Genomic DNA, 27,404 nt, shown 5'->3' with positions numbered 1-27,404 from the left:
ATTTATCTTTACTTGATTGATATTTATTGACAATTCCATGACCCAACTCTGAATTTATAGTTGTATCCATGAATACCTGTTACCCAGAGTTATATATAATATATTTTAATATTGTACCAATTTACATTTATAACACACCAAAGTTGATGTTGTTCAATCGATTGATGATTAGGAGAACATGCTGCTACTTGTCGATGAGGTCGATCGCTTTGTAGATCGGTCCTGGTCGTCATCTTCTCTCTTTTGTCGCTGCTCGTATTCGTCCACAATCCTTCTCATTGAATCATATTCACTATTGTTTGTTGGTAGTTGTGTTCTACAGTTTGGACAAGATGAGTGCATCTTTAGCCATTCAGTTATACAATCTATTGTTGCCATCATGTTCATTGTCAATATGTTGATGTTGTCAGTCATCATGTTCATTCATCATTCACGAACAACATAACCATAAACATACCGAAATGATAATAATGTTTACATGGTAACTTAATTGCTTCAGTATCTAAAGGGAACTCTGTTACACAGATTGTACAATCACCTATTCTTTCCTTATTCCTCTTTGTTATTATGACCTCTTCTGTTATCTCTTGAAACATATAATCTGATACAGGTGGTGTAGGTGTACTTTAATGCGCGTCTGACGTGTCAGTATGCCTTGCAAGACTATGCACTACCCCACTGCTGTTTACAACAAACAACAACAACATACTGCTTCAATATAAACTTGATTCGTTCAATGTCCACATCATGACCATCTGCCTCTGTCACCAAGTTTGCAGGTATGGGCATTCCATTTATAATGTTATGTATTGATTGATTGTTAGACATATCTATCTCTTTTCTTCTATATGTCTTCTTCTTTGTTAGCTAATTAGTTTAGATATTAAATAATTTGTCGTGTTCTTTATGACACAAGTCATTCGAAATGACACACAATCATTGTTTGGAAATGAGTCATTGAGTGTCATTATTCTTTGTTCAAACCCCCCTCCCCTTGTTATACAAACCTTTACCCTCAACCCTCAACCCTCAACCCTAACACAACACAATGAATCCAAAGAACATAGAGTTGACCAAAGAGTTGATCAAGAAGACTTATGTAGACCAGGCTTCACAAGCCATCGCTCAGTTCAACTCTTTAGTGACCCAGATATTGTCACAGGTACATTAACCTGTCCCTTTGATCATGATCACAACACAATTGCATTCAATCAACTGAACTGACTTAGTACAATACATTATGTGTAGAGAAGACTTCCAGAGAAAGGATGGGATGATAAGACGATTGAATGGTTCTTGGCTCAATTGGCAATGATGGATTCAAACAACTTTATTGAGAATGCTGGCGTTGGTGAGAGAGAAGGCCGACTCTACTCTGATATTGTGTCAAGACGTCACTTTGGCTTTGCACATGGTATTGGACGCAGTGGTGATATCAATGAACAACAGCCCAAGGCTGCTGGCTCATCACTCATACAAAAGCTCACAACATACTTTGTGTTGGATGCCATGTCCATCGCGGGCATTGAGAAGGTCGATCATTGTCTGGTGCTGCCTATGGCCACGGGCATGTCAATCGCACTCTCATTGATGACGCTAAAGAACAACTTCTGTCCACCAACCGCCAAGTATGTGTTGTGGCCACGTATCGATCAAAAGTCATGTCTCAAATCGATTGCCACCAGTGGATTGATCCCTGTAGTAATAGACAATGTGTTGCAGGGCGATGTGATCACGACCAACCTGGCATTGCTCGAAGAGACTATTGTTAAGCTCGGTCCAGAGTCAATCGTCTGTGTGATGAGCACGACTAGTTGCTTCGCGCCACGCATCCCCGACAAGATCATCGAGATCAGTCAGATGTGCAAACGATTCAACATTGGACATGTGATCAACAATGCCTATGGACTGCAGTGCACAAAGATCACACATCAGATATCTCAATCATGTAGATTGGGTCGCGTTGACGCCATCATTCAGAGCACGGACAAGAACTTTATGGTGCCAGTTGGTGGCGCCATCGTGGCCAGTCCCAACGAGAAATTAATCGACACGTTGGCCAAGAACTATCCGGGTCGTGCCAGTGGTGCGCCCATCCTCGACATGTTCATCACTCTCCTATCGATGGGCAAGCAAGGTTACAAGGCATTGCTCGATGAAAGGAAGAGTCTAATACCATACTTCACCCATGAGTTGGACAAGGTTGCTAAGGAGTTTGGATACAGACTGTTGCACACTCCTGGCAACACAATATCCTTTGGTGTCACACTTCAAAAGGCACACTCGGACACTGACCCCGAACCATCGGCTTCATCATCAGTATCACCATCACAAAGTGTTTCAATGATTGGATCAAAGTTATTCATGCGATCATGTTCTGGCGCAAGAGTGATTGATTTGAAGGGTGGCAAGAAGACAGTGGCAGGCATTGAGTTTGAAGCTTATGGCTCACACATTGACCATTACCATTCAAACTATCTAACAGTGGCCTGTGCCATTGGTATCACCAAGGACGATGTTGACACATTCATCAAGAGGCTAAAGAAAGTCCTTATACAATAAAATCGACTGTATGATCACAAGATGCAGATACTTTATTTCACCAATATACACCAATCCAATTGTGGAATGATTGTATTGTCATCATTGGGCAGCTTTGACACTATATGTCCTGCATAGATATCAGTTTGATATTGCAAGACTCCACGCATATCCTCCACCCTGAGTGGACATGTTAGATATCCACAAGGTATCATTGCAGTGTCGATCACAGGCCATGTAGTTGCTACCTTACCTCCCCTGTCTTGGTAATATTTCTTATCAGCATTCCATTTACCTTTGTTTGTGAATGGAATGAACGTTGTGATCCAGCCTGATAGATTGGATACTCCTGACCCACGTCCAACCTTGTTGGCTATCCTGTTCCACCAATCAGTGTCGGGCTTGCCCTCGGCTGACATGACCAAGTTGTCCAACACAGGAAGTAGGATGTCGAGCCACCTGGACATCAGCTTGTCCTTGAGATCGAACTCAATCAATCTTTCAGCACGCTGGCGAACTTGTTTCCAGTCGTCCACAGTGCCCAACATGGTGACTTTGGGCAGTCCACATTGAGTCCTCACTGTGTAATTAAAGTAATTCTTCATCGAGGACATCAATGCGAATGCACCAACAACACGATCATTGTTGGTTGTCGTTGTGAAGGCAGGCATCACCCATTCTCTGATTGATGGATCCTTGATATTCTCTGCGATTCTATCACTAAATTGTGCTGCTAATCTATCTATTGGCTCAGTGGATATGCCTTCAATAAGAACTATAAGTTCACGCTTGTCATCGAATGGTACTAACTTTGACCTTAACTGGTCAGAGTTGGCATTGACATAGATTGAGAACTGAGTGATCAGCGCCAGCCACACATCATCTGGTCGAATCACAAGATGTAGGTGGTGACTATATGCATAGAATGCTGATTGAACGAATGAGTTGTTGCCAAGATCAAAAAGATTCGAGTCACTTTCAATGCTTGACCTGAGCACCTTTGGTTTCTTGATCTCAATCTCTGGATCTTTAATGAGGCTTGCATGAGTGAATGGTCTTGGGCCAAAAGATGTAGGCTGCACCATTGAATCAACCACGAATGTGATTGAATGATTTCCAGTTGTTAATGTTGATGTTGATGTTGATGTTGTTGTTGTTGGTGTTGGGGTTGATGATGGCAAGGGAGTATTTGTGTTTGGCTCGGGTAAACCAAGCTGAGTGAGCCAATAAAATGGATTGGCCTTGCCTTTAAGACGTCTTGGCTTGAACTTCTTCTTATCGGTTGGAACTCGATCATTATTATTATGATTATTCTCATTTGATCTCCTACTCATTATTATTATTATTATTATTATTATTATTATTATTATTATTATTATTATTATTATTATCTCTTACTATTAGTATTATCTCTATTTGGATTGATGAAATGAAATGAGGGATTGGAAGACAATTTATAAAATAATTTTTGGAAAGTGCTCTTTCTCCATCAATCAGAAAATCAATCAAACCTGGGTTGATTCAGGATAAAAAATATTAATATTAATTTATTGAAATTGTCATCAAAACCATTATAATGATGCCAAAATATTCTGATCTTCGAACCATTCGGGCGCAGACTGTGCCAATGTCTTGTCGGCCAGCTGCATTGGTCCAGCAGAGATATCGCGTAGGTACGATTCAGGCTTACACTTCCAGTTGAACTCCTTGGAGAAGATGTCCGTCTCCTTTGACTTGCCCTTGGACGTTGGACGGTGTTGCTTGCCAGTTGACTTGTTAGAGAGGAATCTATGTTGCATTGGGAATACATGTGCCTCTGTCGTGAACACAATAGTCTCATTTCCAACCATATTGTTATCATCCACTGTAAGATACAAGTACTTGCACAGCTCTGCCAAGAAGAAAGACTCCATCTTATCATCCAGAGTATGAGCCTCAACATCCAATACACCTGCATGTCCACATTTCTATAATTGATTGATTGAGTGATTGAGAGAGTGAGTGAGTGGATGGATGGAAGGGTCGCGAGAGTATACTTACAGTCCTTGTAACACTCTTTAGTGTCCAGACAAGGTCTCTGATCATGTTGATGTAGAGTGGGTCCTTGGTGGCAGTGTACATGTAGTAGATTGACTCTGCCAACTCTGGTCTCAGTGGATAGTGCTTCTGGTTGATTCTTTGAGTGTTGTGATTGTAGGACTCGGGAGTGAAGCCATACTTGCGCCACACTGAATGGAAGACCTTGGTGGTGCCGTAGGCGTCCTCCAGCTGGCCGGCCAGCACTTGGAGTCCGGGCCAGAATGCCTGCAGACTGCTGTAGATGTGCTGTACATTCTTGGGGTTGTTCATGTGAGCCAGGACGTACCAGTCGTCCTTCTTGGTGTGCTGGATGATGGCCTTGTACGAGTCGACAAAGATGTCCATGTACTCCTGATCGTCAAAGTAGAGCGCCGCCTTGAGCATGTACTCAAAGTACGAGTCGATCTGATTGCCAATGCTGGCTTCCTGTCCCCAGCTCTCCCACTGGCCCGTGAACACGTTGATGTGGTTGCCAAACAGATTACTAGTCATGGACCTGTACTTCCAGAGTGCCTTGGCCGCACGCTTTGCAGCCTTGTCAAACTCGGGACGGCCAGTCAGTCGACTGAGGATGCCAAACTCCAGGGCAAACGTGCCACCACCGGCTGTGCATGTGATCTTGGACTCGTCGGGCGAGACTCCCTTGCGCAGATTGACACTTCCGTATGGGATGCCGGTGGGTGTGTCAAAGGCCACCAACAGACGCTCGCCAATGTCCAGTGCACGTGGCAGAAGTACGCCCTTGTAGTCTGGCAAGACCTTCTCTGCGTAGAGATGAGCTGAGAGCAGACCACCAAGGATTCTAATGTTGGTCTCAAACACTGACACTGTCATATCCTTATCGAATGTCAAGCTCTCACTCAACCATTTGACGCCCTTCTCAAACTCTGTTGTATTGCCACCGACCACCAATAGTGTTACCAGTGTATCAATGTAAGTCAATGCATACCTTTGAGTTTGATTGATTGATTGAGTTAGTATGATGTAGATTGAGTACTACTCAGGCTCTTGACTTGATGTACATACTTTCCAAATGTATCTGATCCTTTACATGAGAGTGACTTCAACTCATCCATTGGGAATGCATACTTCATGTAGCAGTCGTAGCCATGATAGAACATGTCCTTAATGTCATTCCTGTAATATGATTGGGTATTAGTAGTTGTTTGATCGAGAACTAGTATATATGACTACATACTTTAGAATAGCCTTCAACTCATCGATTGGTAACTGTGCTGGCAATGTAGAGTAGTTGATTGATCCTGGTTGTTGAACTGTTTGTGGTGCAGCCAATGCAACACAAATGAACAATGAGTAACATGCAACTATTGCAAGTACCTTTGTTCTTGGTGTAACTACTATATTGTTGTACATGTTACTAGTATACACTGGACTTGCTAGATTGGATTGAAATGAGATATGAATGATTGATCTGACTTGTTTAAGTGACACGTGGCGTGATTTGAAATGACAAAGTAGATCTTCACAATTCTGCAGATCAATCATTCAACTCCCATCCATCCACCTACACATACATATATATAATGTCAAGGACTGTGAACATTGCGATAGTGTTCATTGTTGGACTCGCAGTGGCATACCTTTATAATGACTACTTGGTAACAACAAGACAGAATGAATTGCTACAACAAAAGATACAGGAGCAGAGAGACACCTTGATTGAACAAGAGAGACAAAGACAACAGGCAATGTTGGAGGAGCAACAATCAAAGGCTGCCACTACCGCCACCACCAATAACAACAACAAAGAGACTGAGAAGGAGGCGGCACAGAGGGCAATCGACGAGGAGCTACGCTCACGATATGAACTCAACTTTGCCAAGGTGATAGATTTGAATAGCACCAACTTCAACAGAGCCATTGCAGAGAATGAGAATGTGTTGGTGATGTTCTATGCACCTTGGTGCGCTCGCTCTATCGCCTTGCTGAAGGAGTTGCGTGCCGCCCGCAAGTTGTACAACAATGAACAACAGCAGCCGGTGCTCATTGCCAAGGTCAATGGACAGGCTCAGGCCGAGCTGCGCGACCGTCTAAAGATCAAGTCCTATCCGCTGTTGCAGTTGTATCGCAAGCAGCGTCCAGTCCTCACACACAATGGACCAACGCAGCCACATGCCTTGGCCGCCTTCCTCTCGACCAATACGCTGGCCGCCATGGAGACGATTGAGACAAAGCAGCAGTTTGATCAACTGTTGCTCAGATCACCTCATACCATCATTGGAATGTTTGCCAACAAGGAGACGCCAGAGTATGCCGCCTTCCAAAAGGTCGCCCAGAAGATCAGTGGCAAGGTCCAGTTGGCACTGGTGGGCAATCAGCAATTGATCGATGTGTTGGCGCAACAACCATTCCTCAAGGATCACAGCGATGTCAAGCAGGGCGTGCTGATTGCCATCCCACAGGAGGGCGTCTATCAGTTCAACGACATGGGCAAGACATCATCGGCATCGGCCAAATCACTCTACAAATGGATGGCCGAGACACAGCCTGCAGTGATGGAGCTAACTGGATCATCGTTACACAGGATGACCAAGAACAAGGCCAAGCCATCCGCACTCCTGTTTGTGAACTACTCATCAGAGACACCCTACAACGTCGAGCAGCATGGTCTACCTTTCTCCCCATCCGTTGCCGCACTCCACAAAGTTGCATCCAAGTATCGCCAGAGCATCCAACTATTCTTCATTGACAAGTATGTTCACCACCCTCGCCCTTATCTCGCCCTAAGTATCGATCTAACGCTCGCTTAGACAAACCTACCATGACTTTTACATTAGACTTGGAGGCAGCGACTCTACTCAATCAATCAATGGAGGATTGGTCATTGTGGATCTGAAGAAAGAGGCACATTACCTATACTCGCAGGAGAATGAGTTAACAGTGGATACACTCAAATCATTCTTGGATGGCTTCACTCATGGCAAGCTGTCGCCTGTGGTTGCTTCACAAACCTTGGCAATCAAGCCAGCAATCCCCAACACTCTACAGGTGGTCTACGACACGTTCGATCAGCAGGTGCTCAAGTCCAACAAGCATTCACTAGTCTACTTCAATCAGCCTTGGTGTGGATTCTGCAAGACGATGGGATTGTACATTGAGAAGGCCGCCGAGCAGCTCAAGGACACCAGTGTGCAAGTGGTCGACTATGACTGCAGCGAGAACACTGTTCCAGAGGTAGTGTTGCCAATCATCGATGGATATCCCTACATTACCCTATTCGTCAGCGGTAACTCTGTTCCAATACCATACACCGGAGACCGAAGTGATCAATCAATCATCACATTTGTCAAGTCACATGTGACTCCATGATCACCCAATACCAATCAACTAATAAACTCAGTCCTGCTCTTACATTGGGCTGACCCTCGAATGTCCATGTCGCGCCTAACGACATGTCCACTCATTCATTATTTATTCTTGACGTGGCAGATGTCAACATCGCAGCCAAATGATAGCAGCATGTCCATCCAGACCTTTTGATGATTGCGCACGCTGTCTCCAGCACCCTTGACCTCTACAAACTTGATAAAGTACTTCTCCTCAAGTAGGTCCTCTGTATTCCTACGCCAGAGCAACAAGTCTGGCATGCCCTTTGAGAAGCAACCAAAGTCCTCAGCCATCAGCTTCGAGCAATACGCTATCAGTCCACCACCAATGTATTTAGATAGTCCTTTGAGTTCACTGTGGATGTGCGGTGATTGATCGTTAGTGAGTTGAACTAGTTTGATTGAGTGAGGGAGACTTACTCTAAGGGCCACTTGTCCCAGTTTACACATCTGGCTATACATCCATTGTTCTTGTTCCAGACGGTCTCCAACATCTCTTCCCTCTCTTGCCATGTGCTGAGTGTGAGTTGCTGGATTCTCGCATCTATCTGCTCCTTTCGTACAAAGTAGAACTCATCACTGCCAAAGTCGAGTGGTGCGTCTTGGAATGGTGACTGGAACACATGAGGAATGTCCGAGGAGAATATGATGTCCCAGAAGAAGACAACAAACAGATTCAAGAAGATGGTGGTCTCACAATGAATGCCAGTCCACTTCTCCACCGTGTGATTCTGGTAATGATCCAGTGCGGCACCCTCTACAGTGACTATCTGGCGACCATCTCCATGATCGGCATCCTCATCATCGGCATCTATATCGTCATCAACATCGCCTATATAGTATCTACTCTTTCTTCCTGGCAATCCAAGTTCAACCTTTTGATAATATATCGTCAAAGGCTTTGGTTGTTTGATGTTCTGTGACAACTTGATCAGTCCTGGAGGTATCAAGTTCTTTCCTCTATGTCTGTGTGATATGGATGTTAGCATGATTGATTGGAATGGTTTCGACCATGATTGATTGCTGTATAAACATACTTAGCCAACATTAGATAGTGATTCTCCAGAGCTATTCGATCACCACTTTTGACTTGTGGATCATTCAATGATCGCTCACAGATGATTAGTGCATCGTCCATCTTTCCAAGATGCTTCATGTTGATCACTAGTCGTTGCCACCAATGTCCACGCTTGCCTGCACAGAAGGGCAGATCAATCAATTGCATCAAGTGGAATATAGCCTGCTCATATTGCTTGGCCCTCTCCAAGATTGATACACCTGATGAGAGTACTCGTGTCCACACCCAACCAGGTGTGAACTTGAGCGCAAATGTATACTCTTGTTGTGTACTGGTCATTGTTGATAGATTGCGAGCGCACTCTTCGATGATTGGCACAACATTGTTCTCCTCCTTGCTGTCGTAGAAGAAGTCGAATCGCTCTTCGACCTCCTTGACCTGCTCATACTGTAGCAGCGACTCACGCGTCTCAAAGATGCTCTTGCCGTCGCGCGCCATGCCACCCGTCCATATCTGGTAGTCAGGGAAGCGTATGCCCATGATGTTGTTCACAATCATTGACGTGGAGTTGTGTTGCTGCCAGTTGAAGAAGAAGAGATGATGTATCATTCGCCAGAGTGATATGGTGGAGTCGGGGATGCGGACGCATCGGCCAACATTGCTCTCGACCAATCGTTTGTAACGCTGAATGGTCGACTGCTGACCTTGCCCTGCTGATGATGACGTCGTCTGGAAGAGTGTGGACTGGCCGCGTGCAGGACTCTTGCCTCGCAACAGCTCAACCAGCTCGGGTTTGCCTGCGTTGGAGGGACATGTGACGCCGATGATCTTGCGAATGGCTGCAACGGGCAGCAATGGACTGATCTCGTTATAGTCGTGTACGGCAGAGTTGTACTCGACAAACAACTGACAGTCGACCAACTCTTCGATGCTAGACCGGAAGTCCTTGATCTCCCTGTACGAGATTGATCCGACGAGGAACCATGGACCCTTGCGATTGTACAGTCTGACAAAGAGGTGCTTGGCATCGTCGCTAAGTACATTGAGGAATCGATCAATCAAGTCCAGCTCATCCTTCTCAAACAGATGCATGTCGCGGTTATATACCGTCGTGGTGACGGTGGTGAAGTCGTTTACGTAGTATCTCACTCCATTATAGTTGTTGCCATTGATTGATTCGGCGTCGTCAGAGTTGTCATCCTTGTTGCTTGTCGGGCTTGTGGTTGTAGTCGTAGTCGTGGTCGTGCTTGTTGGAGTGGTCGAGGGTCGGCTTGTTAGGAGCTGAACATCATCTTCGTCATCGACGAGTGATTGAGAGGACTGAGTGACAGCTTGGCTTGAAGTGGGAGTCGATGAGCCACCATTTGATAGTCGCTGCTTCTTGAACACAAGCACATCATCATCATCATCATCATCCTTATCATCTTTCCCATCGAGTTCAACATGTTCTTCATCAAGGACGATGACCTGTGATCTTTGTGATGACTGTGAGTGCGCGGGTGAGAGGTCGAATGGGATGGGCTGTTGCGACGATGATTGTTGTGATAGTGACAGTGACTGAGATGGCGATGGTGATGTGCCATCTTTGCGTTGAGGTGATGGCGTGTATGTGACTTTGGTGACTTTGGTGATTGTCGTTGTTGTTGTGGTCATCATTGCACCCGACTGATCCTTAACCAACTGTACAGATTCCTCCGATTGAGTTATAGTCTTTGTAGACTTCTTTGGGAAGAACTCCAACATCGTAGCTTGACGACCTTCAAACGAAGGAAACTGTTTATCGCTCACACATTTATGTATCTGTACATTATTATTATTATTATTACTGTTGTTGTTGTTCTTTAATGTTGTAGATGCTGTCTTACTACCTCCTCTACTATTATTATTTGTTGATTGTGCTCTTCTCTTCATTTAATATATATATTATTTATTATTTATTACAACTCATCATTCTCGAGAATTCATCAAATAAAGGCGCAACTTTCAATTTTGTGTATTTATAAAAAGAGCTTGTTTAGTTTCTCAAATTATTCATTCAAAGAGATAATAATAAATATAAATATAAATAAAGTAATAATACATTATTATTTGTTCAATATATATTAACAACAAATGGAAGGTCATCATGATAATAATAATAATAATGTTTGTTATTTGGTTGAGAAACCTCGTTACTTCCCAATACTCATACTTGGTTATATAGTTGAGTATATGATTGATAACTTGGATAGATATCAAATGGCATTCATTTGTAAACATTGGTATAGGAATAGAAAGACATTTATTCGTTTCCTATGGTTACCAATACTATCAGAACCAACATTTATAACAATAGATTATGATAATCTAAACAATAAGATTAGATCATCACCAAAACTTCAACAAGCTCAATATATAAACTCGATTGATGATATACCAAAGGATACGACATGGATGAATTATGATTTGGATGTTGCACCAGCAGTTGGATCACTACCTAATAGTTTAAGAACTCTAATGTTTAGTTTTAAAATGAACTCTCCACTTTTGATTGGATCACTTCCAAACAGTATCACATCAATCATGTTCACATCAAACTTTCATCAACGATTGGATATCGGTGTACTTCCAGTCAGCTTGACATCACTCAAGTTTTATCGATACGATCATTCAATCCAGATCGGCCTGCTCCCATCTGGACTTCGAACACTGGCTTTGGAATACTTGTTCAATCATCCCATAATCATTGGATCACTTCCAAATAGTATTACATCACTTCAGTTTGGCCATGATTTCAATCATCCCTTTGCTATCGGATCACTACCAACCAGCTTGACATCACTAAAATTCGGATACTCTGAGAACTATGACTTTTTGTCATTGTGTTACTTCAATCAACCTTTGGCAATCGGCTCACTCCCGTCCACACTCAGATCATTGAACCTGGGAGCCAAGTACAGTTGTCCTATACTTCCTGGCGTGCTCCCTGAAGGCCTAACATCACTTACACTGTGGGAACCTTACAAACATAAATTGAATGATGGTAGTATCCCGCCATCAGTGACTCGTCTTCACATTCATGGAATACGTCCACCATCCCAACTTCCAGAGTCCATCACGGATCTTACGCTGGCCAGGTCATTCGGCCCCCGTGTGCCTCTTCCCAAATCAATCAAACATTTCAGTCTCGTTGGAGGATGCCGAGCAGAATCAAACTCACCAAAAGAWTTACCGCGACTACCTCTATAGTATCCTAGATTACAGCGATTATCCACTGGATCAACTGTCTACATTCTCAATATCATTCACTGATCAACCAACTGTACCACTCAAGAATATTCAATTCCGTATACTAGATGATATGAAACATATCCTAATCTTTACTAGCAAAATCACTGGTGGAATAATCCCACTCAAAAGACGACAAAATGTTTCATCGTCTCTTCCAATCCATTCATTCAGATTCGATGAATATATACAAAAGCATTATTGATTGATTTGAGCTCACTCCCATCACTCCCATCACTCACCCAATCAATAATGGAATGGTCCCAATCATGATTAAGTTATATATTTATTATTGCGTAGCTGGACTTGTTTGGTGCACCTCATCTTGGATGAACTTATCGAGATTCGTCGATGATGTGATTGATCTCCAAGTTTCCAATTCCTTCAGCCATGTCTCTGCTTTGGTCTTTGCCATCTTATTCGAATCCTCTCCTATGTACATGTGTACTGGAAGCGTCTCCAATGACACTACCAACTGGAACAGTATCTTAGCCAACTTCATTGGATCACCCCTCTGCATGGCATCGATCTGGACAGGGTCCATCTCATGATGCATACTCTCATAGTCGGGCAGAGTGCATGGTGTCTTGATGTGCTTGGATGGTGAGTATACATCGGTCTTGAACGAGCCTGGATTGATCGACAGCACCTTAATACCAAATGGTTTCACTGGTGGTGCAAAATAATTGACTTCAAACTGTTTCCTGATCTCATCCATGGCCAACTCCTCGACGACTCCGGCCAAAGCGTAACCGGCATTGTTGATCACGACGTCCAATGTACCAAACTTGATGGTGGCTTCTAGAACCGATCGCTGGATACTAAGATCATCTGTGAGGGACACCTCCAATGCCAAGAATTTATCACTGTCTGGTCCGAATATATCATTTAAAGTCTTTCTACATCTTGATGTTGCCGCCACCTTTTGTCCCTGTTGTAATAATGTTTGTACCATACATCTTCCAATACCTGTACTGCATCCTGTAATGTACCAGACCAATACTAATGGTTGAGGTGAAGTTGCCATTGTCTTTTTTAAATATAATAAATAATATATAAATAAATTATCTTTAAATATTTGATTGAATAATATATTAATAATTGATTGAACTAATAATAAATTAATTAAAGTTATAAATATTAATAATAAGAAATTGTTGGAAATAGTTGTATTTGTAAGTATCGATTTACAAACACAAGTTAGTGAATTGTGTGATTCTATTAAGATTTAAGTGTATCAATTCTGTGTGTTTTTCTTGTTTCTATTAGTATCTAGAACGAAGATAATTGGACAATATTCCTTTCCTAATTTGGTTATGATATCACTTTGTAAAGGACTCAATGAACTTACAAAGGGTTAATGTGCCTTTGACCCCAAACGACAAATCACCACATTCATCCCACCCTCTAGAACCATGGAGCAGTGCTCATGACATTTGTCTTTGACACAACAAGGTAAAGTTATCTCCCAAAATAGTCTAGGTTTGCCCTTGACCAGGGCTATCACCATCCTAAGATTAGTCAACAATATGATGCGATTTTGCCTATGATCTAACTCCGATTCTTTTCTTCCCTCCACACAGATTTATTAGATGATCGGACCTACAAATATTAATAATAGATATTAAGAAAGTCGATAGATTATTTCAATTAAATTCTTTGTAATGATTCCAATGTCGATCAGCACTGCAAATACGAGGGTGATGATATTTGTACCTAAGTTGGTAGTAGATTGAAACTTTATATTGTTCGGAGTTTCAATAAACCCTGTTTACATTCATCCAACCCTTTATCTCTCACAAACATAATTTTTTTAGTTGTAATCATAACAATCTAGTATTGTACATTGGACCAAAATCAATTATATAACAGTAAGGTTCATTTATATCATTATTTATTATTATTATTATTTTTATTGATATCATTTATAATAATATGAAATTAATTGTTTATTTTGTAATATTTTTATTAATCTTAAACTCGTTTATTAATGGAAAAAGAGGCAATTAAAATGAAAGAAGAGGATCAAAGAGTAGTAATAATAATGATAAAGATATTTTTAGTTACAATACCAATACCGATAAACTAGAGAAATTTGCCCCTTGGTATAATAATCAACATCCTGTAACTATGGTAAACAATCAAAATATGGAAACTTCAATTATGGCAATCGATATCAGAACTACTATCCCATCAACCAAGACTCTTCAGCTTTTTTTTCAAGCCAATCAGAATAAAAAAAAAGGGTATAAATCTATCCATCCATAATCTTTCTTTGTTATATCTTTCTCATGTTGACTCCCAAACAAAGTGGTGGACAAAATGGTTGAAAAACGAGTCTTTCGCTTGGGTCGAAACATGTTGGATTTGTTGTTCATTCAATTATTGATAGCAAGGGAGAGAGATAGTTATAACTTGGAAATGGATACTACTACTACCACTACCACTACTGCCGATGCTGCCACACCAGTTGATAGTACAACTAATACTAATACTACAACTACAACTACAACGATGACATCATCAGATCAACAACAACAACCTATTGTACCTGTGTCAAACTCGAATCGTAGACCAGGTGAAGCACCTATAAAGGTTGAATACCTTCTCAAGAAGAGGTCCAATGACGAGATGGCCTCAACAGATGGCGATGACGATGCAGAGGCCTCCACTGCCGATCGCCGCGACAACCGAAGCGACAACAGAGGTAACAGTCGTCCAGCCACCAAAGTCAAGAAACAAAAGAGGGAGTACATACCCAACTCTGATAAAGTATGTTCATGAATGTTCCTTATCTATGTGCTCACATCACTCACTCACATCACTCATACAATCAATCAATCAATCAATCAATCAATCAACGATGTACAGATATGCCCAGCATACCTTAAGGAAAGGACATGCCCATTTGGCGATACATGCAAGTTCAGTCATGATGTGTCCAAGTACTTGGCAAGCAAGCCACCATCGATTGGCAAGTGCTACTTGTTTGAGAAGTACGGCTCATGTAGATTTGGTATCTCCTGTCTGTATGGCCAGGACCACATCGTGAACAACGAGTCGATCGTTGACACCAACAAGAAGGAACAATGCGGTGAAGATTGCGAGTATAGAATACTGAACGATGTCACCCATGACATGATCAACAAGCTGCGTAGAAATCAATATGAGTTCAAGAAGACTGAGGACTACTTCATGTATGTATCATGAATGAATGAATAGGGATCATTCCAACATACTCACTTGTTCAATCAAACACTTCAAGTAAGAACAATCTGCAACTTAGAAGACCATCGAAGAAGCCACAAAAGGAAAAGGGAGATGAACAAGCAGCAGTTAAGCCTGCGACAGAGACTACTGCCACTGACAGCGCGACAACCACAACTGCTTCTACGACACCTGTTGAGGAGTTGACAACACCAGCAACAACACCAACTACATCAACTACAACAACAACAACTACTGAGGTAGTTACAGAGAAGAAGGATGATGAGCCAACAACATCGACCACCACCACTACTACATTGAAGGCAACAAAGCAATCACATGAAGGAACAGAGATTGAAGTGGAGATACCATTGCGTGCATGCGAGAAGAAGAGACTCGACTTTAGAAATCAGCTCTATTTGGCACCATTGACAACCGTTGGCAACCTGCCATTCAGACGCATTTGCAAGACATTGGGCTGCGATATTACATGCGGTGAGATGGCACTGGCCTCAAACATTGTACAGGGCCAGAAGAGTGAGTTGGCTTTGCTCAAGCGTCATCCCAGCGAGGACAAGTTTGGCGTGCAACTGTGTGGCCCTCATCTGGACTCGATGATGTCCAGCGCCGAGCTCATCGAAGACAACCTCAACGTGGACTTTGTCGACGTGAACAGCGGCTGTCCCATCGATTTGATCTGCAACATGGGTGCAGGCGCAGCCATGATGGACCGCCAGAACCGCATGGAGCTGATCCTGCGCGGCATGTCCTCAGTTCTCACCTGTCCACTCACCATCAAGCTTAGAGTTGGACGCACAGAGGAGAATCCCAACGCTCACAAGATCATTCCCAACCTTGGCAAGTGGGGTGCTGCGGCCGTCACCGTTCACGGTCGTTCCAGAACACAGCGATACACACGTCTTGCCAACTGGGAGTACATCAAGCAATGTGCCGAGATATCCCCTATTCCAGTCATTGGCAATGGTGACATTTACAACTGGAGAGATGTAAGTTGAGTGTGGCGAGCTTGGATATATTGGCGCGACGCGGAGACTAACCCTCAACCCTCAATCAATCATTCAATCAATCAATCATAGATTGAAAAGTCATCAGACTCTATCTCATCACTGATGGTTGCAAGAGGAGCATTGATCAAGCCATGGATCTTTACAGAGATCAAGGAGAGGAGAGATTGGGACATCACGGCGTCAGAGCGTCTGGACTTGGTGAAGCAGTTTGCCAACTATGGTCTGGATCATTGGGGCTCGGACAAGCAGGGAGTCGAGAACACCAGACATTTCTTGCTCAACTGGATGTCGTTCACGCACAGATACGTGCCCGTTGGCATTTTGGAGACTTCGTACTCCAAGATCAACGAACGTCCACCAGGATACTTTGGTCGCTCCGATCTGGAAACACTGTTGGCCAGCAATGCCGTGACTGATTGGATCAAGATCTCTGAGATGTTCCTCGGACCTGTTCCCCAAGACTATTCATTCATTCCCAAGCACAACTCCAACGCCTATGAGGCACAAGGTTAATCAATCAATCAATTAATTTATATATATTTTCCAAGGATGATCATTACTTTGGTAAATGATACGGATCAGTCTAATTCGCCAAACGAGTTTGTAAAGTTGATGAATTAATGACGCGCTGATCTAGATCATCTCATTCATGAATTACTGTCCAATACTACAACTACGAGGATAATGGAATCCAATTACTGATTGATTGAATGGGTGTTGAGTTAATTAATTAAACTACTTTGGTATCAATCCATTCAATCAATTTACCATATTAGTCAATAATGACCAATCACTCGCATCGTATCTAGGTACGTGTGTTTAATTAATTAAACCAGCTGGGATTCAACCCGATGGATTATTGACTTGACATGATTGCCAGCAACGAGTGATTGTGTGATTGAATGATTGATTGTGATTGATGGAGAGTGTGGTGGGCGAGTTGGTATATCGGCAGACGCGACTAATTAACTTGACATTCGAATGAATGTTCATTCTTCTTCGAAGCACCCTCCCCCTTCATTTATCCATGATTAACTCTATCAATCATTCCAATCAATCACTCAATCACTACTAGGGTTGCCAATGATGGTATGTGATTACGATCACCTGATTGATGAGCGATATACCCAAGTCCACCTTTGGAATTAATTAACTCTCTGTGGGTGTGTTTGGACAATGTTACATCAATAGGGGCCGTCTGATACAGAGTGTGATTGGTTGATTGATTGATTGTGGTTGTGTAGGGAAATAATAAACCCGAAGAATGAAGGCACTAGTGTTATGAATGATCAATCAGACATCAACACTATACCATACTCTTACTCACTCAAACAGGATTAATCTCTCCGGCTTGGTTGGAACGAATACCAACATCATCATTGATGGGGATTGTATCAATAAAGGCAATAAATAATAATGATGGACAAGGATGACTCTTGGTATTAATCAATTCAAGCTGTGTGTGTGACACTCCGACATCCGCTATCCATATCTTTACTTAATCAATCAATCAATCAATCACACTTCTCACGGCATAATGAGGAAGGGTGACCAAGTAATAATGAACTGTGGTTGGTGGTGGGGATGTACATGCTGTCTGAGGCGAGGGTTGAGAAGATGGATGGTTAGGGTTTGAAATAGGACACACCTTAGCACTCATCAACCAATCAATCAATCAATCAATCAATCAGAACATATATATGTGTGAGTGTGGGTAGGTGTTAATGAATGAAGGACAACATTGATTGATGAGGGAGAGAGATATATGTCTGTTTGACAAACAAACACACACTTATTATATATCATCATCAGGTGTCATTCATATACCCTCTGGATGATGAGGGGTAAGTATGTATTAATAATTACACTCTCATAACAAACAAACAAATACACATGTATTATTATTTAATGATGTGTGTGTGTTTATGAATTGAGTGAGTGTGAGACAACCTGGGGGTTGATTGATTGATTGATGTGTTGGTTGTGTTTGGTTCAGTATGTGTGTAAGTGTGTGTGTGTGAGTATGTATCTCTGGCAAACAAATATAACATAATTACATGTTGAGTACTAGTTAGTTGGGCTGCTGTGATTGATTGCACACGATGATATTACATCAATGCATACCATCATCCGTCCCTGTTCCAAGCAAGCAGAATCCCTCATCCTATCCTATCCAAACCATCTTCCAACTTTCCCTTGATCCTCCCTCCTACCTTCCTACCTTCCTACCTTCCATCTTTTACTCTAGGACAAAGAAATTGACCTAACGTCTTTCATTCATTCAATATTGTACAAGTACCTCTATCTTGATTGATTGATTAAACTAACTTATCAAGTTAGTAATAGTATATTATCTTTGTGAGTATCATCATCAAACACCAAAGGAATCATTCCACCAATCAATCATTTTCCAGAGGTGTGCTTTATCAAGCCCACAAAAAGACACCCCTTGTCCCGAGGTGAAGATCATCATGAATAGAATACTGACGAGTCCCAACCAATCTAGCATCAAATAGACCTCATCTAGGTGTACTCATATCATACATCACTCATTCATCACTCTATTTCAATCAATCAAACAATCATTTGAAAGATGATATCACCATCAGCTCAGGGCCAACAAACGCCCAACTTGGCTGGTTCGATCAATGGCAACAACAATAATAATAATAATAACAATCCTTCGGTGATGACTTATAATCCAACTTATAATAAGTGTCTGCCAAAGATCCTCTCTGACTTGGACTGCGAGATGCGTGTCAAACAGGTGCTCAAGTGCATCGAGATGATGCTGACCGAATCCGATGGCGAGCTGCTGACCTCGTCAGGCGCCGGACTGCCCACACTCACCAACCATTCACCTGGCATCATAGCTGGTGCCAACTCTACACAGCCCGCCTTCAGCTCGTTCAAGCTTCAGGTGTCTCCACCCGTCAATGGCCAACAGGCGGCAATTCAATCTCCCAACAAGAAGGTGCGTCGTACCGAGTCCCTGGACGAGGTGGATACTGGTATCCACCTGACGCCCAATATCACATCGCTCTCATTGCAGTCACCTCTGCGTAATGGTATGCCTGGCAACACTGTCTCGTCCAACAATGCCAAGAGCAAGATCAAGATCAACATTGCACGCTCGTCATCAGTGGAGGATTCATTGCGTCTGCCCCACCCAGTCACTAGTCCACAGATGAAGCACTCGGCATCAATGTATTTACCGGATGATAATGCAAGATCGATGAAGAATGATCATGCTGGTGTAAAGAGGCACATGACCGCCGCTACTGCGGCTGGTGGAAAGGACATGAATGTCACTCCAAACAACACAATGCATCCATTTGAGATGATGGCCAATGGAATGCCAGAGCATCAACAGAATGTTTATGGTATGCCAATGAACATGGCGTTGTACCAACAGCACTATGATACCCTCCATCTCCAAATGCAACAGCAACAACAACAGCAGCAACAGCAGCATCATCAACTCCAGCAGCAGCAACAACAACAGCAGCAACAGCAACATCAAGATCAAAGGAGACACTCTTACAATCCTTATCAAGGAGGTGATGGTACCCAACAACAGAAGGATCAACATCACCAACAACTTCAACAACAACAACAAATGCCAAAGAGGCACATGTCCCTCAACAGCTATGAGGTACCACAACATCACATGCAGCTGGCACAACAACAACAGTACATACAACTATACCAGCAACAGCAACAACAGCAACAACAACAACAGCAACAGCAACAACAACAACTTCATTCAATGTCTCCAAAGACAACTACTCCCAAGTTGGAGCAAACCCCTCCTCAACCATTTGTCGACCATGCTGCTGCCAACCATGTCCCCTCTCCATCCCCTCAACAACACCAACATCAGCATCATCAGTACGCTTGTAACGATGAGGGTAGTGGCAGGAAGCATAGCGCGGATGGCGCCTTGGAATCTGACTCCCAACAGGTGCCATCCCCCAAGCAGCAGCCTTGTAAAGATCCGCTGGAACAGGAGCTGGCCGCTGCTAACCACGATCAACTGGCTGTCAACCACTCGCCATCCAATCTAACCTCTGCCCAGCATCAACAATCTGCTGCCAATCATCAGACTCAACAACAGCATGGCAATGGACAGTCCCAACCTGGCCAGCACCAGTTCCTGACACCTCTGCTGTCAGGTGGATACGCGCCACCTGTAAACAACGGAGGTGCCGAGGAGTACAACTGGATCCTGTCATTCCTGGACATTGACAACAGCCAGCAAGAGTCGCAGCAGCTGCCACAATGATCTTCCACATACATCCCCAACTTCCATCCATCACACCAACACTCGAAGGCGCGAGCGAGTCGCACGCCACCGCCGCTGTACACAAGCCAGATTGATATGGATATCCACATAGCTAACAACACATGTGATTGCCACGCCATTGATTGATTGAATAAACCATATTGGTGGCGCGCACGCCTCACCAAAGCAATGTGATCTCCAACTACCAACAACATATTGATGATGATAATGATGATGTATTATTGAGGACTATTCTAGAAGTTCAGCTTCCTGACAGTCATGAATGCCTTTACAATGTCATCAGTCACCTTTGCTCTCGCCTCTTGATGTCTACGATTGATCTCAACCATGATCTCCACCAATCTTTGCTTGACCTGTGATGTCAACAACTTGCCAGAAGCATATTTCTGTTTGTGGATGAAGAGGCAAGGATGTCAATAATAAGTTAATTGATTGATTGGATTGAGTGAATGAGTGGAACTACATACCTCTCCAATGTCCTTCAACAGCTCATCGTCTTCGAGGAAGTAGTTTAGATACTCGTAAGAGACGTCGACCTCGAGGTTGGCACCATATTTCTCTTGCTCCTCCTTGGTGTCACGACCACCGGAGAAGGCATGCTTGGTGACCTTGTCCTTGACCTGTTGTGGTGTGTCTGAGAGATAGACTGCGCTATTGGCATCAGATGCACTCATCTTGGTGTTGTGTCCTTGCAAAGCGGGGAAGAACTTGCTGTGTATCAAACTGGGCTTGGGATAGCCGAGTCTTGGCGCAATATCACGTGTCATTCTAAAGTATGGATCCTGATCGATTGCACAGGGAATCAAACATCTGATGGACTTTGTGGCGGGGTCTGTTGGTGAGAAGATATGAGGGAACGAGTCTGCGAAAGCTGGTGCTGCCTGGACTGGAGGGAAGGCAAACTTGCCACATGCATCAGAGTCACCAAAGCCAAAGATACCCTTAATCTATAAGTGAATGAATGAATGAGTATTATGTCCGCGAGGGTGTGAATGAATGAATGATTGACTCGTGATCCTTACTTGATTCAATGTAACATGCTTGCCAATCTTGATGACGTTTGGATAGAGATGACCGATGTACTCGACGTTTGAGAAGATGAAGGTCTTTTCAATATCGAAACCAAGTGCAATGATATCCTTGACGTTGTTGATGGTGAACTGCAAGGCCTCATCGAGGGTGATATCCTTCCATAAGTACTTCTCGTCGTTGGTCATCTGAATGACGAGGGGCACGTTAAAGACGTCCTGGAGGTACTTGGTGAAGATGAATGGCACCAAGTGACCAAAGTGCAGTGAGCCTGACGATGGTCCACGTCCAGTGTACAGATAGAATGGCTTGCCAGCTTCGTATGCGTCCAATATCTCCACCAAGTCTCTATGAGAGAAGAAGATGCCTCTTCTCAAAAAGTGATGTGCACGCTTGCCAGTGACACGTTCGAATCTCTCAATCAACGCTGGTTCAATCTTTGTCGAACCAAACTTATCAATCAATTTGTTATAATCGATTCCACCCTTTGATGATACCTCCCAAGGTGTAACCAACTGTTCATCTTCCTGTTGCTGTTGTTCATCAACAGTTGTTGAAGTAGTAGTAGTCGTATCTTGTTGTTGTTGTTGTGACATATTATTTACAAGTAAAGTAGTATTAGTATTATAAAATATATGTATGATAGTTGATTGAATAATGAACGGAAAGTGGTTGCTTAAACAGAAGAGTGAAGTTGGCAACAAGTCAACAAACAGAACTACGACAACCACAAGACTGCGAAAAAAGTGTGAACTTGAAGTTGGAAAGTAGTTGGTCCATTGACTTTAAGTAAATGACAATCCTTGGGTTCAACCATGTTTGATCATGGACTCAGTGCATCATCGACATCTACGTCCCAATCAGTCAATCAATCAATAATTATTGATCAACTAGCCAGTTAACTGACCAAAGTCGTCAGCCAACTCATCCATTCAAGTCATGTTCGAGGTTCATGAATCATGACCAACCACACTTTGTTCAAGATCTGCAGAGATGGTGAAGTGAGTGAGAAATTTTACAGATGTCTTTTACAATGTATTTACATTGTTATGTAAATTTTGATGTGATAGAGATCTGCGAGAGTGGTTCTTTCCACTTTTTGCTTTTTGAATTTGATTTAATTTAAATCAAAATAAAAGTTTAACACACCAATAGTGAGATGGTGTAGTTGGTTGCACTGAGAGAGTGTCAGCAGCATCGTGAACGATAAGGTGAACACTCACTTCGTTTCACTCTCTTTGTTGCTTCCGCTCCTCACATCAAAGGTATGTTCAAATACACATACAATATAATATTATTACTATGACTATGACTATGTCTATGTTGTTGTCAATATAATATATTATATTGTTATCATACTTCAACACAACTACATAATGATATAATGTGATACTAACATTATAACATTCTTTATTCTCTCATCCCCTACTTCCTTCTCTAACAAACCAAAACAAAAATATAACTAGCTAATTTAAACTAGTCTATTTACAACACACGTATCCACAATGGGAAAAGAGAAGACTCACATTAACATCGTCGTCATTGGTCACGTCGATGCCGGAAAGTCCACTACCACCGGTCATTTGATCTACAAGTGTGGAGGTATCGACAAGCGTGTCATCGAGAAGTACGAGAAGGAGGCTGCCGAGATGGGCAAGCAGTCCTTCAAGTACGCTTGGGTCATGGACAAGTTGAAGGCCGAGCGTGAGAGAGGTATCACCATCGATATCGCCCTCTGGAAGTTCGAGACCAGCAAGTACTACTTCACCATCATTGATGCCCCAGGCCACAGAGATTTCATCAAGAACATGATTACTGGTACCTCCCAGGCCGATTGTGCTGTCCTCGTCATTGCCTCCCCAACTGGAGAGTTCGAGGCTGGTATTGCCAAGAACGGTCAGACCCGTGAGCACGCTCTCCTCGCCTACACCCTCGGTGTCAAGCAGATGATCGTCGCCATCAACAAGATGGACGAGAAGTCCACCAACTACTCTGAGGCCCGTTACACCGAGATCGTCAAGGAGACCTCTTCCTTCATCAAGAAGATCGGTTACAACCCAGAGAAGGTTGCCTTCGTCCCAATCTCCGGTTGGAACGGTGACAACATGTTGGAGAAGTCTCCAAACATGGGCTGGTACAAGGGACCAACTTTGCTCGAGGCCCTCGACGCCATCGTTGAGCCAAAGAGACCGTCTGACAAGCCACTCCGTATCCCACTCCAGGATGTCTACAAGATCGGAGGTATCGGAACCGTTCCAGTCGGTCGTGTCGAGACCGGAGTCTTGAAGCCCGGTATGGTCGTCACCTTCGCCCCAGCTGGTCTCTCCACTGAGGTCAAGTCCGTCGAGATGCATCACGAGCAGCTCACCCAAGCCACCCCAGGTGACAACGTTGGTTTCAACGTTAAGAACCTTTCCGTCAAGGATATCAAGCGTGGTATGGTCGCTGGTGACTCCAAGAACGACCCACCCATCGAGACTGAGAAGTTCACTGCTCAGGTCATCATCTTGAACCATCCAGGTCAGATCCACGCTGGATATGCCCCCGTCCTCGATTGCCACACTGCCCATATTGCCTGCAAGTTCTCCACCATCCTCGACAAGGTTGACCGTCGTTCTGGTGCCGTCATTGCCAAGGAGGGAACTGGTGAGATCATCTTGAAGAACGGAGATGCCGCCATGGTTGAGCTTACCCCATCCAAGCCAATGTGCGTTGAGACCTTCACTGACTACCCACCTTTGGGTCGTTTCGCCGTCCGTGACATGAGACAAACCGTCGCTGTCGGTGTCATCAAGGGTGTGACCAAGAAGGTTGCCGGAAAGCCAGGTGACAAGAAGGCCGCCGCTGCTGCCCCAGCCAAGAAGAAGTAAACCCTTTTGCTTTGTTTCTTTACCTTTAGTCCAATCAATAAACAAACCAAAATCAACTCAATATCCTTTCGTCTATGTTCAATCACATCGTTCCATTCGGTCAAATGCATTGATGGTTGGTACATAATGCCTGTTATGGTTTGTAGCCTCACCAAGTTGTTGTGAATAAATAAGATAGGTGATCTTTAATTATTGAGATACTCTTTGTTACAGTGCTGCCCTGGATTGTAGTTGTAGTACGGTAAGGTCGCTGCTTTGCTTTGCCAATACAAGTTGGTGGATGGGCAAGATAGGCCAGCAGGATGATAAATATTGCGTTATGGAAGGGCATTATGGTTGTTGTTGTTGCGTATTGATGGATGAGGTGGAAGTTGGTTGGTAAGGTTGCTATATAGTATTGATTGTACAACAGCAGCAGTATATGATCATCCAGTTGTTCAATTGGATTCGCAGTTGTTAAAGATGATCAATGAGAATGGTTGCAGCTTGTTGGTAGTATGTACCATTATCCTAAGTACATTCATCAGTGCCTGGTTCTTCCTTATGACCTGTTTCCCTTCTTTGACTATGTATGTATGATTGATATTGATTGCGTTAGATGGTCCAATCCCAAGAATATGAGAATGATAGTGTTCTTCATCTTCATACCATTTGACAAGTTGCTCAATATCTTGATGGAGAGGAATAAGAGTTCGCTGGATGTGTTGGCATAATTAACAATGATGACTTTGGATAATATATCAAACAGGTCCTGTTGCATCAGTAGTGCATGGTTGGAGGCTATATAGTTGTGTGATTGATTAGTTATGGAAGTTAGAGGTTCGCGCCAGTCTGACGGTTGGCATCACTTACGACATAATGAAAGGTGGTACAGTGTAGTAGCAGCATGTAATGGTATCTTGTCGTCGTTGGAGTAATGTAATATATTGATCATTGGTTTGACACCTCCAACCTGTCCAATCGCCAGTTGATTATCAGCTGAATGAAGATGGTTTAGGTAGGTTAGTATCCGCTATGTCGCCCGGTTAAGAGCAGTGTGCAAACAGATCGTATTTACAATTCTCTGATAGACTTGCCAGCGAGGCCACTGTATATAGTATGATCTTTTCGACTGGAGAGTTGATCATAAGGATCAGAGGTGGCAGAGCACCGCCTTCCACGATCTTCCTTTGATTCTTGGCTGTGTCGCGCGAGGGGCAAGGGCAAAGTGTGAGCATGACCTCAAGAATGAATTGAATGAATGAACAAAGGCTACATACGGTTAAGAGATAGAATTGAGATGGCCTGCGTGGCAGCTGCCTGCAGGGAGACCTCATCGCAGAGTGCCATGGCAATGAAGGACTGAGTGACGCCAGCTTTGACAACTTGATCGCGTGTGATAGGGTTCTTGGTGAGATTAAGCAGGATGATCGATGATGAATGTTTCAGCTGACCATTGTATGATCGAGACAGCTCCATGAGAATGGGCAAACACTGCTCAGCCAACTGTGTCTTGACCAATATGTTCTCCTCGCATGCCAAGTACTCGAAACAGATGCAGACGTTCAATCGTGTCTCATTGTCATCGTCGTGCGGTGTCAATAGATAGTGAACCAGAGCGTCAAACAGCTCCGACTCGATGATATAGGTGCGATTGATCTCGTTCTCGGCCAGGTTGGCGACGGCACGTGTCACATGTCGGTAGACGGACGTGTCCAGTCTGTTGTCCAGCAGCGAGAACATCACTCCTAAGAAGCTGTTGACTATTAGTTTGCGGCCCAGTGCATCCAACGTCAGATTACAAAAGCCCTTTGAGGCCTCCACACGTTGGGCAACATCATCAGATGTGGCCAGCTTTGAGAAGTTGGCCAAATCCGAGCATCGATTACATATCCTAACAGGTTTATCATAGTGCAGCTGTGGTAATGATTGTCTCTTACTGCTACAGTTGTTACAAAATATGTTACCTGTTGAATGAATGAATGAATGAATGAATGAATGAACGAATGAATGAGTGAACCAATCAATCAATCAAGTCAGAGTCCAAGTCCAAGTCCTAACATACCACATTGTCTACAATGATGCCTTCTCAATAGAGTATTGAATTGATTGCTACAGTTTAGACATCTATCCTCTTGATCATCAGGTATCCATAATGGTCTCCAGAACTTCTTGTCACTGAACATCGCAGGTGAACCCGGTGGGTTGGTTGCCACCGGTGTCAATGCCGGTGATGGGTTATTTGAACCTGATGATGGTGTAGTCAACATCTCTCTCTCTCTCAGAATGAATGTATAAATAAATAAATAAAGATAAGTTAAATATATATATCTGTATGTGAATATGAGCAAGTGCAAGTGTGTAGTTATTGTTGTTATGATTGATTGGTGGTTGTCCCAAACAATCAAGCATAGTTTGACTTGTTCTTTGAAGGTGGACCTCTTTTGAAGTTTTGTCCCAAAAATGGGTTGGTTTGCCCTCCCACTGTAACCTTTCATGCAAAGAACAACTTTAAAGTTGCCAATTTACTAACTATTATTATTATTTGTTTAATTGTAATCATAATAATAATAATCAATCATTTGAACAAACAAAAATGATGATGGTTGATCACCCAACCAATCATACATTGTTGCAATTTTGATTGATTGATTGACAATGTGATTGTGTCTTAGAATGATTGGGATAATTCCAATCCCAACATCATTGTTTAGATACTTGTCCAAAGACATC

General features: G+C 43.1%; 13 protein-coding genes across 13 annotated transcripts; 6 read left to right on the top strand and 7 right to left on the bottom strand.

Moving 5' to 3' along the window:
* Window positions 1–171: 171 nt before the first annotated feature.
* Window positions 172–828, bottom strand: SAMD00019534_065730 (hypothetical protein; the record flags this gene model as incomplete). Its single annotated transcript, XM_012898393.1, has 3 exons — window positions 172–365; window positions 458–624; window positions 710–828. Coding segments are annotated over 3 exons (480 nt in total), but the record flags the coding sequence as incomplete, so codon positions are not given.
* A 220-nt stretch (window positions 829–1,048) lies between these two features.
* SAMD00019534_065720 (hypothetical protein) lies at window positions 1,049–2,562 on the top strand (the record flags this gene model as incomplete). The annotated part of the gene is made up of 2 exons (XM_012898392.1): window positions 1,049–1,162; window positions 1,249–2,562. The coding sequence occupies 2 exons, from the start codon at window positions 1,049–1,051 to the stop codon at window positions 2,560–2,562; spliced, it is 1,428 nt and encodes a 475-aa protein (XP_012753846.1).
* A 100-nt stretch (window positions 2,563–2,662) lies between these two features.
* Window positions 2,663–3,875, bottom strand: SAMD00019534_065710 (hypothetical protein; the record flags this gene model as incomplete). The annotated part of the gene is made up of 2 exons (XM_012898391.1): window positions 2,663–2,721; window positions 2,795–3,875. 2 exons carry the CDS (start codon window positions 3,873–3,875, stop codon window positions 2,663–2,665), a joined length of 1,140 nt encoding a protein of 379 aa, XP_012753845.1.
* Window positions 3,876–4,112: 237 nt separating this feature from the next.
* On the bottom strand, window positions 4,113–5,994 carry SAMD00019534_065700 (hypothetical protein; the record flags this gene model as incomplete). The annotated part of the gene is made up of 4 exons (XM_012898390.1): window positions 4,113–4,508; window positions 4,582–5,569; window positions 5,647–5,757; window positions 5,819–5,994. The coding sequence occupies 4 exons, from the start codon at window positions 5,992–5,994 to the stop codon at window positions 4,113–4,115; spliced, it is 1,671 nt and encodes a 556-aa protein (XP_012753844.1).
* A 170-nt stretch (window positions 5,995–6,164) lies between these two features.
* On the top strand, window positions 6,165–7,950 carry SAMD00019534_065690 (hypothetical protein; the record flags this gene model as incomplete). Its single annotated transcript, XM_012898389.1, has 2 exons — window positions 6,165–7,333; window positions 7,419–7,950. The coding sequence occupies 2 exons, from the start codon at window positions 6,165–6,167 to the stop codon at window positions 7,948–7,950; spliced, it is 1,701 nt and encodes a 566-aa protein (XP_012753843.1).
* A 101-nt stretch (window positions 7,951–8,051) lies between these two features.
* Window positions 8,052–10,827, bottom strand: SAMD00019534_065680 (hypothetical protein; the record flags this gene model as incomplete). The annotated part of the gene is made up of 6 exons (XM_012898388.1): window positions 8,052–8,322; window positions 8,388–8,731; window positions 9,007–9,653; window positions 9,690–10,316; window positions 10,428–10,640; window positions 10,776–10,827. Coding segments are annotated over 6 exons (2,154 nt in total), but the record flags the coding sequence as incomplete, so codon positions are not given.
* A 669-nt stretch (window positions 10,828–11,496) lies between these two features.
* Window positions 11,497–12,207, top strand: SAMD00019534_065670 (hypothetical protein; the record flags this gene model as incomplete). The annotated part of the gene is made up of 2 exons (XM_012898387.1): window positions 11,497–11,750; window positions 11,850–12,207. Coding segments are annotated over 2 exons (612 nt in total), but the record flags the coding sequence as incomplete, so codon positions are not given.
* Window positions 12,208–12,541: 334 nt separating this feature from the next.
* Window positions 12,542–13,207, bottom strand: SAMD00019534_065660 (hypothetical protein; the record flags this gene model as incomplete). The annotated part of the gene is made up of 1 exon (XM_012898386.1): window positions 12,542–13,207. One exon carries the CDS (start codon window positions 13,205–13,207, stop codon window positions 12,542–12,544), a length of 666 nt encoding a protein of 221 aa, XP_012753840.1.
* Window positions 13,208–14,673: 1,466 nt separating this feature from the next.
* On the top strand, window positions 14,674–17,000 carry SAMD00019534_065650 (hypothetical protein; the record flags this gene model as incomplete). Its single annotated transcript, XM_012898385.1, has 4 exons — window positions 14,674–15,024; window positions 15,124–15,449; window positions 15,518–16,466; window positions 16,557–17,000. The coding sequence occupies 4 exons, from the start codon at window positions 14,674–14,676 to the stop codon at window positions 16,998–17,000; spliced, it is 2,070 nt and encodes a 689-aa protein (XP_012753839.1).
* Window positions 17,001–19,080: 2,080 nt separating this feature from the next.
* SAMD00019534_065640 (hypothetical protein) lies at window positions 19,081–20,772 on the top strand (the record flags this gene model as incomplete). The annotated part of the gene is made up of 1 exon (XM_012898384.1): window positions 19,081–20,772. The coding sequence occupies one exon, from the start codon at window positions 19,081–19,083 to the stop codon at window positions 20,770–20,772; it is 1,692 nt and encodes a 563-aa protein (XP_012753838.1).
* Window positions 20,773–21,026: 254 nt separating this feature from the next.
* Window positions 21,027–22,418, bottom strand: SAMD00019534_065630 (hypothetical protein; the record flags this gene model as incomplete). Its single annotated transcript, XM_012898383.1, has 3 exons — window positions 21,027–21,179; window positions 21,261–21,740; window positions 21,816–22,418. 3 exons carry the CDS (start codon window positions 22,416–22,418, stop codon window positions 21,027–21,029), a joined length of 1,236 nt encoding a protein of 411 aa, XP_012753837.1.
* A 909-nt stretch (window positions 22,419–23,327) lies between these two features.
* On the top strand, window positions 23,328–24,692 carry SAMD00019534_065620 (hypothetical protein; the record flags this gene model as incomplete). The annotated part of the gene is made up of 1 exon (XM_012898382.1): window positions 23,328–24,692. The coding sequence occupies one exon, from the start codon at window positions 23,328–23,330 to the stop codon at window positions 24,690–24,692; it is 1,365 nt and encodes a 454-aa protein (XP_012753836.1).
* Window positions 24,693–25,129: 437 nt separating this feature from the next.
* SAMD00019534_065610 (hypothetical protein) lies at window positions 25,130–26,941 on the bottom strand (the record flags this gene model as incomplete). The annotated part of the gene is made up of 6 exons (XM_012898381.1): window positions 25,130–25,257; window positions 25,341–25,472; window positions 25,545–25,670; window positions 25,750–25,872; window positions 25,952–26,638; window positions 26,737–26,941. The coding sequence occupies 6 exons, from the start codon at window positions 26,939–26,941 to the stop codon at window positions 25,130–25,132; spliced, it is 1,401 nt and encodes a 466-aa protein (XP_012753835.1).
* Between the last annotated feature and the right edge of the window lie 463 nt (window positions 26,942–27,404).

Source organism: Acytostelium subglobosum (genome assembly GCF_000787575.1).
Source record: "Acytostelium subglobosum LB1 DNA, scaffold: scaffold12, whole genome shotgun sequence".
NCBI lineage: Eukaryota > Evosea > Eumycetozoa > Acytosteliales > Acytosteliaceae > Acytostelium > Acytostelium subglobosum.
Note: the sequence above shows the minus strand (reverse complement) of the source record. Positions and strands in the feature narration are given on the sequence as shown.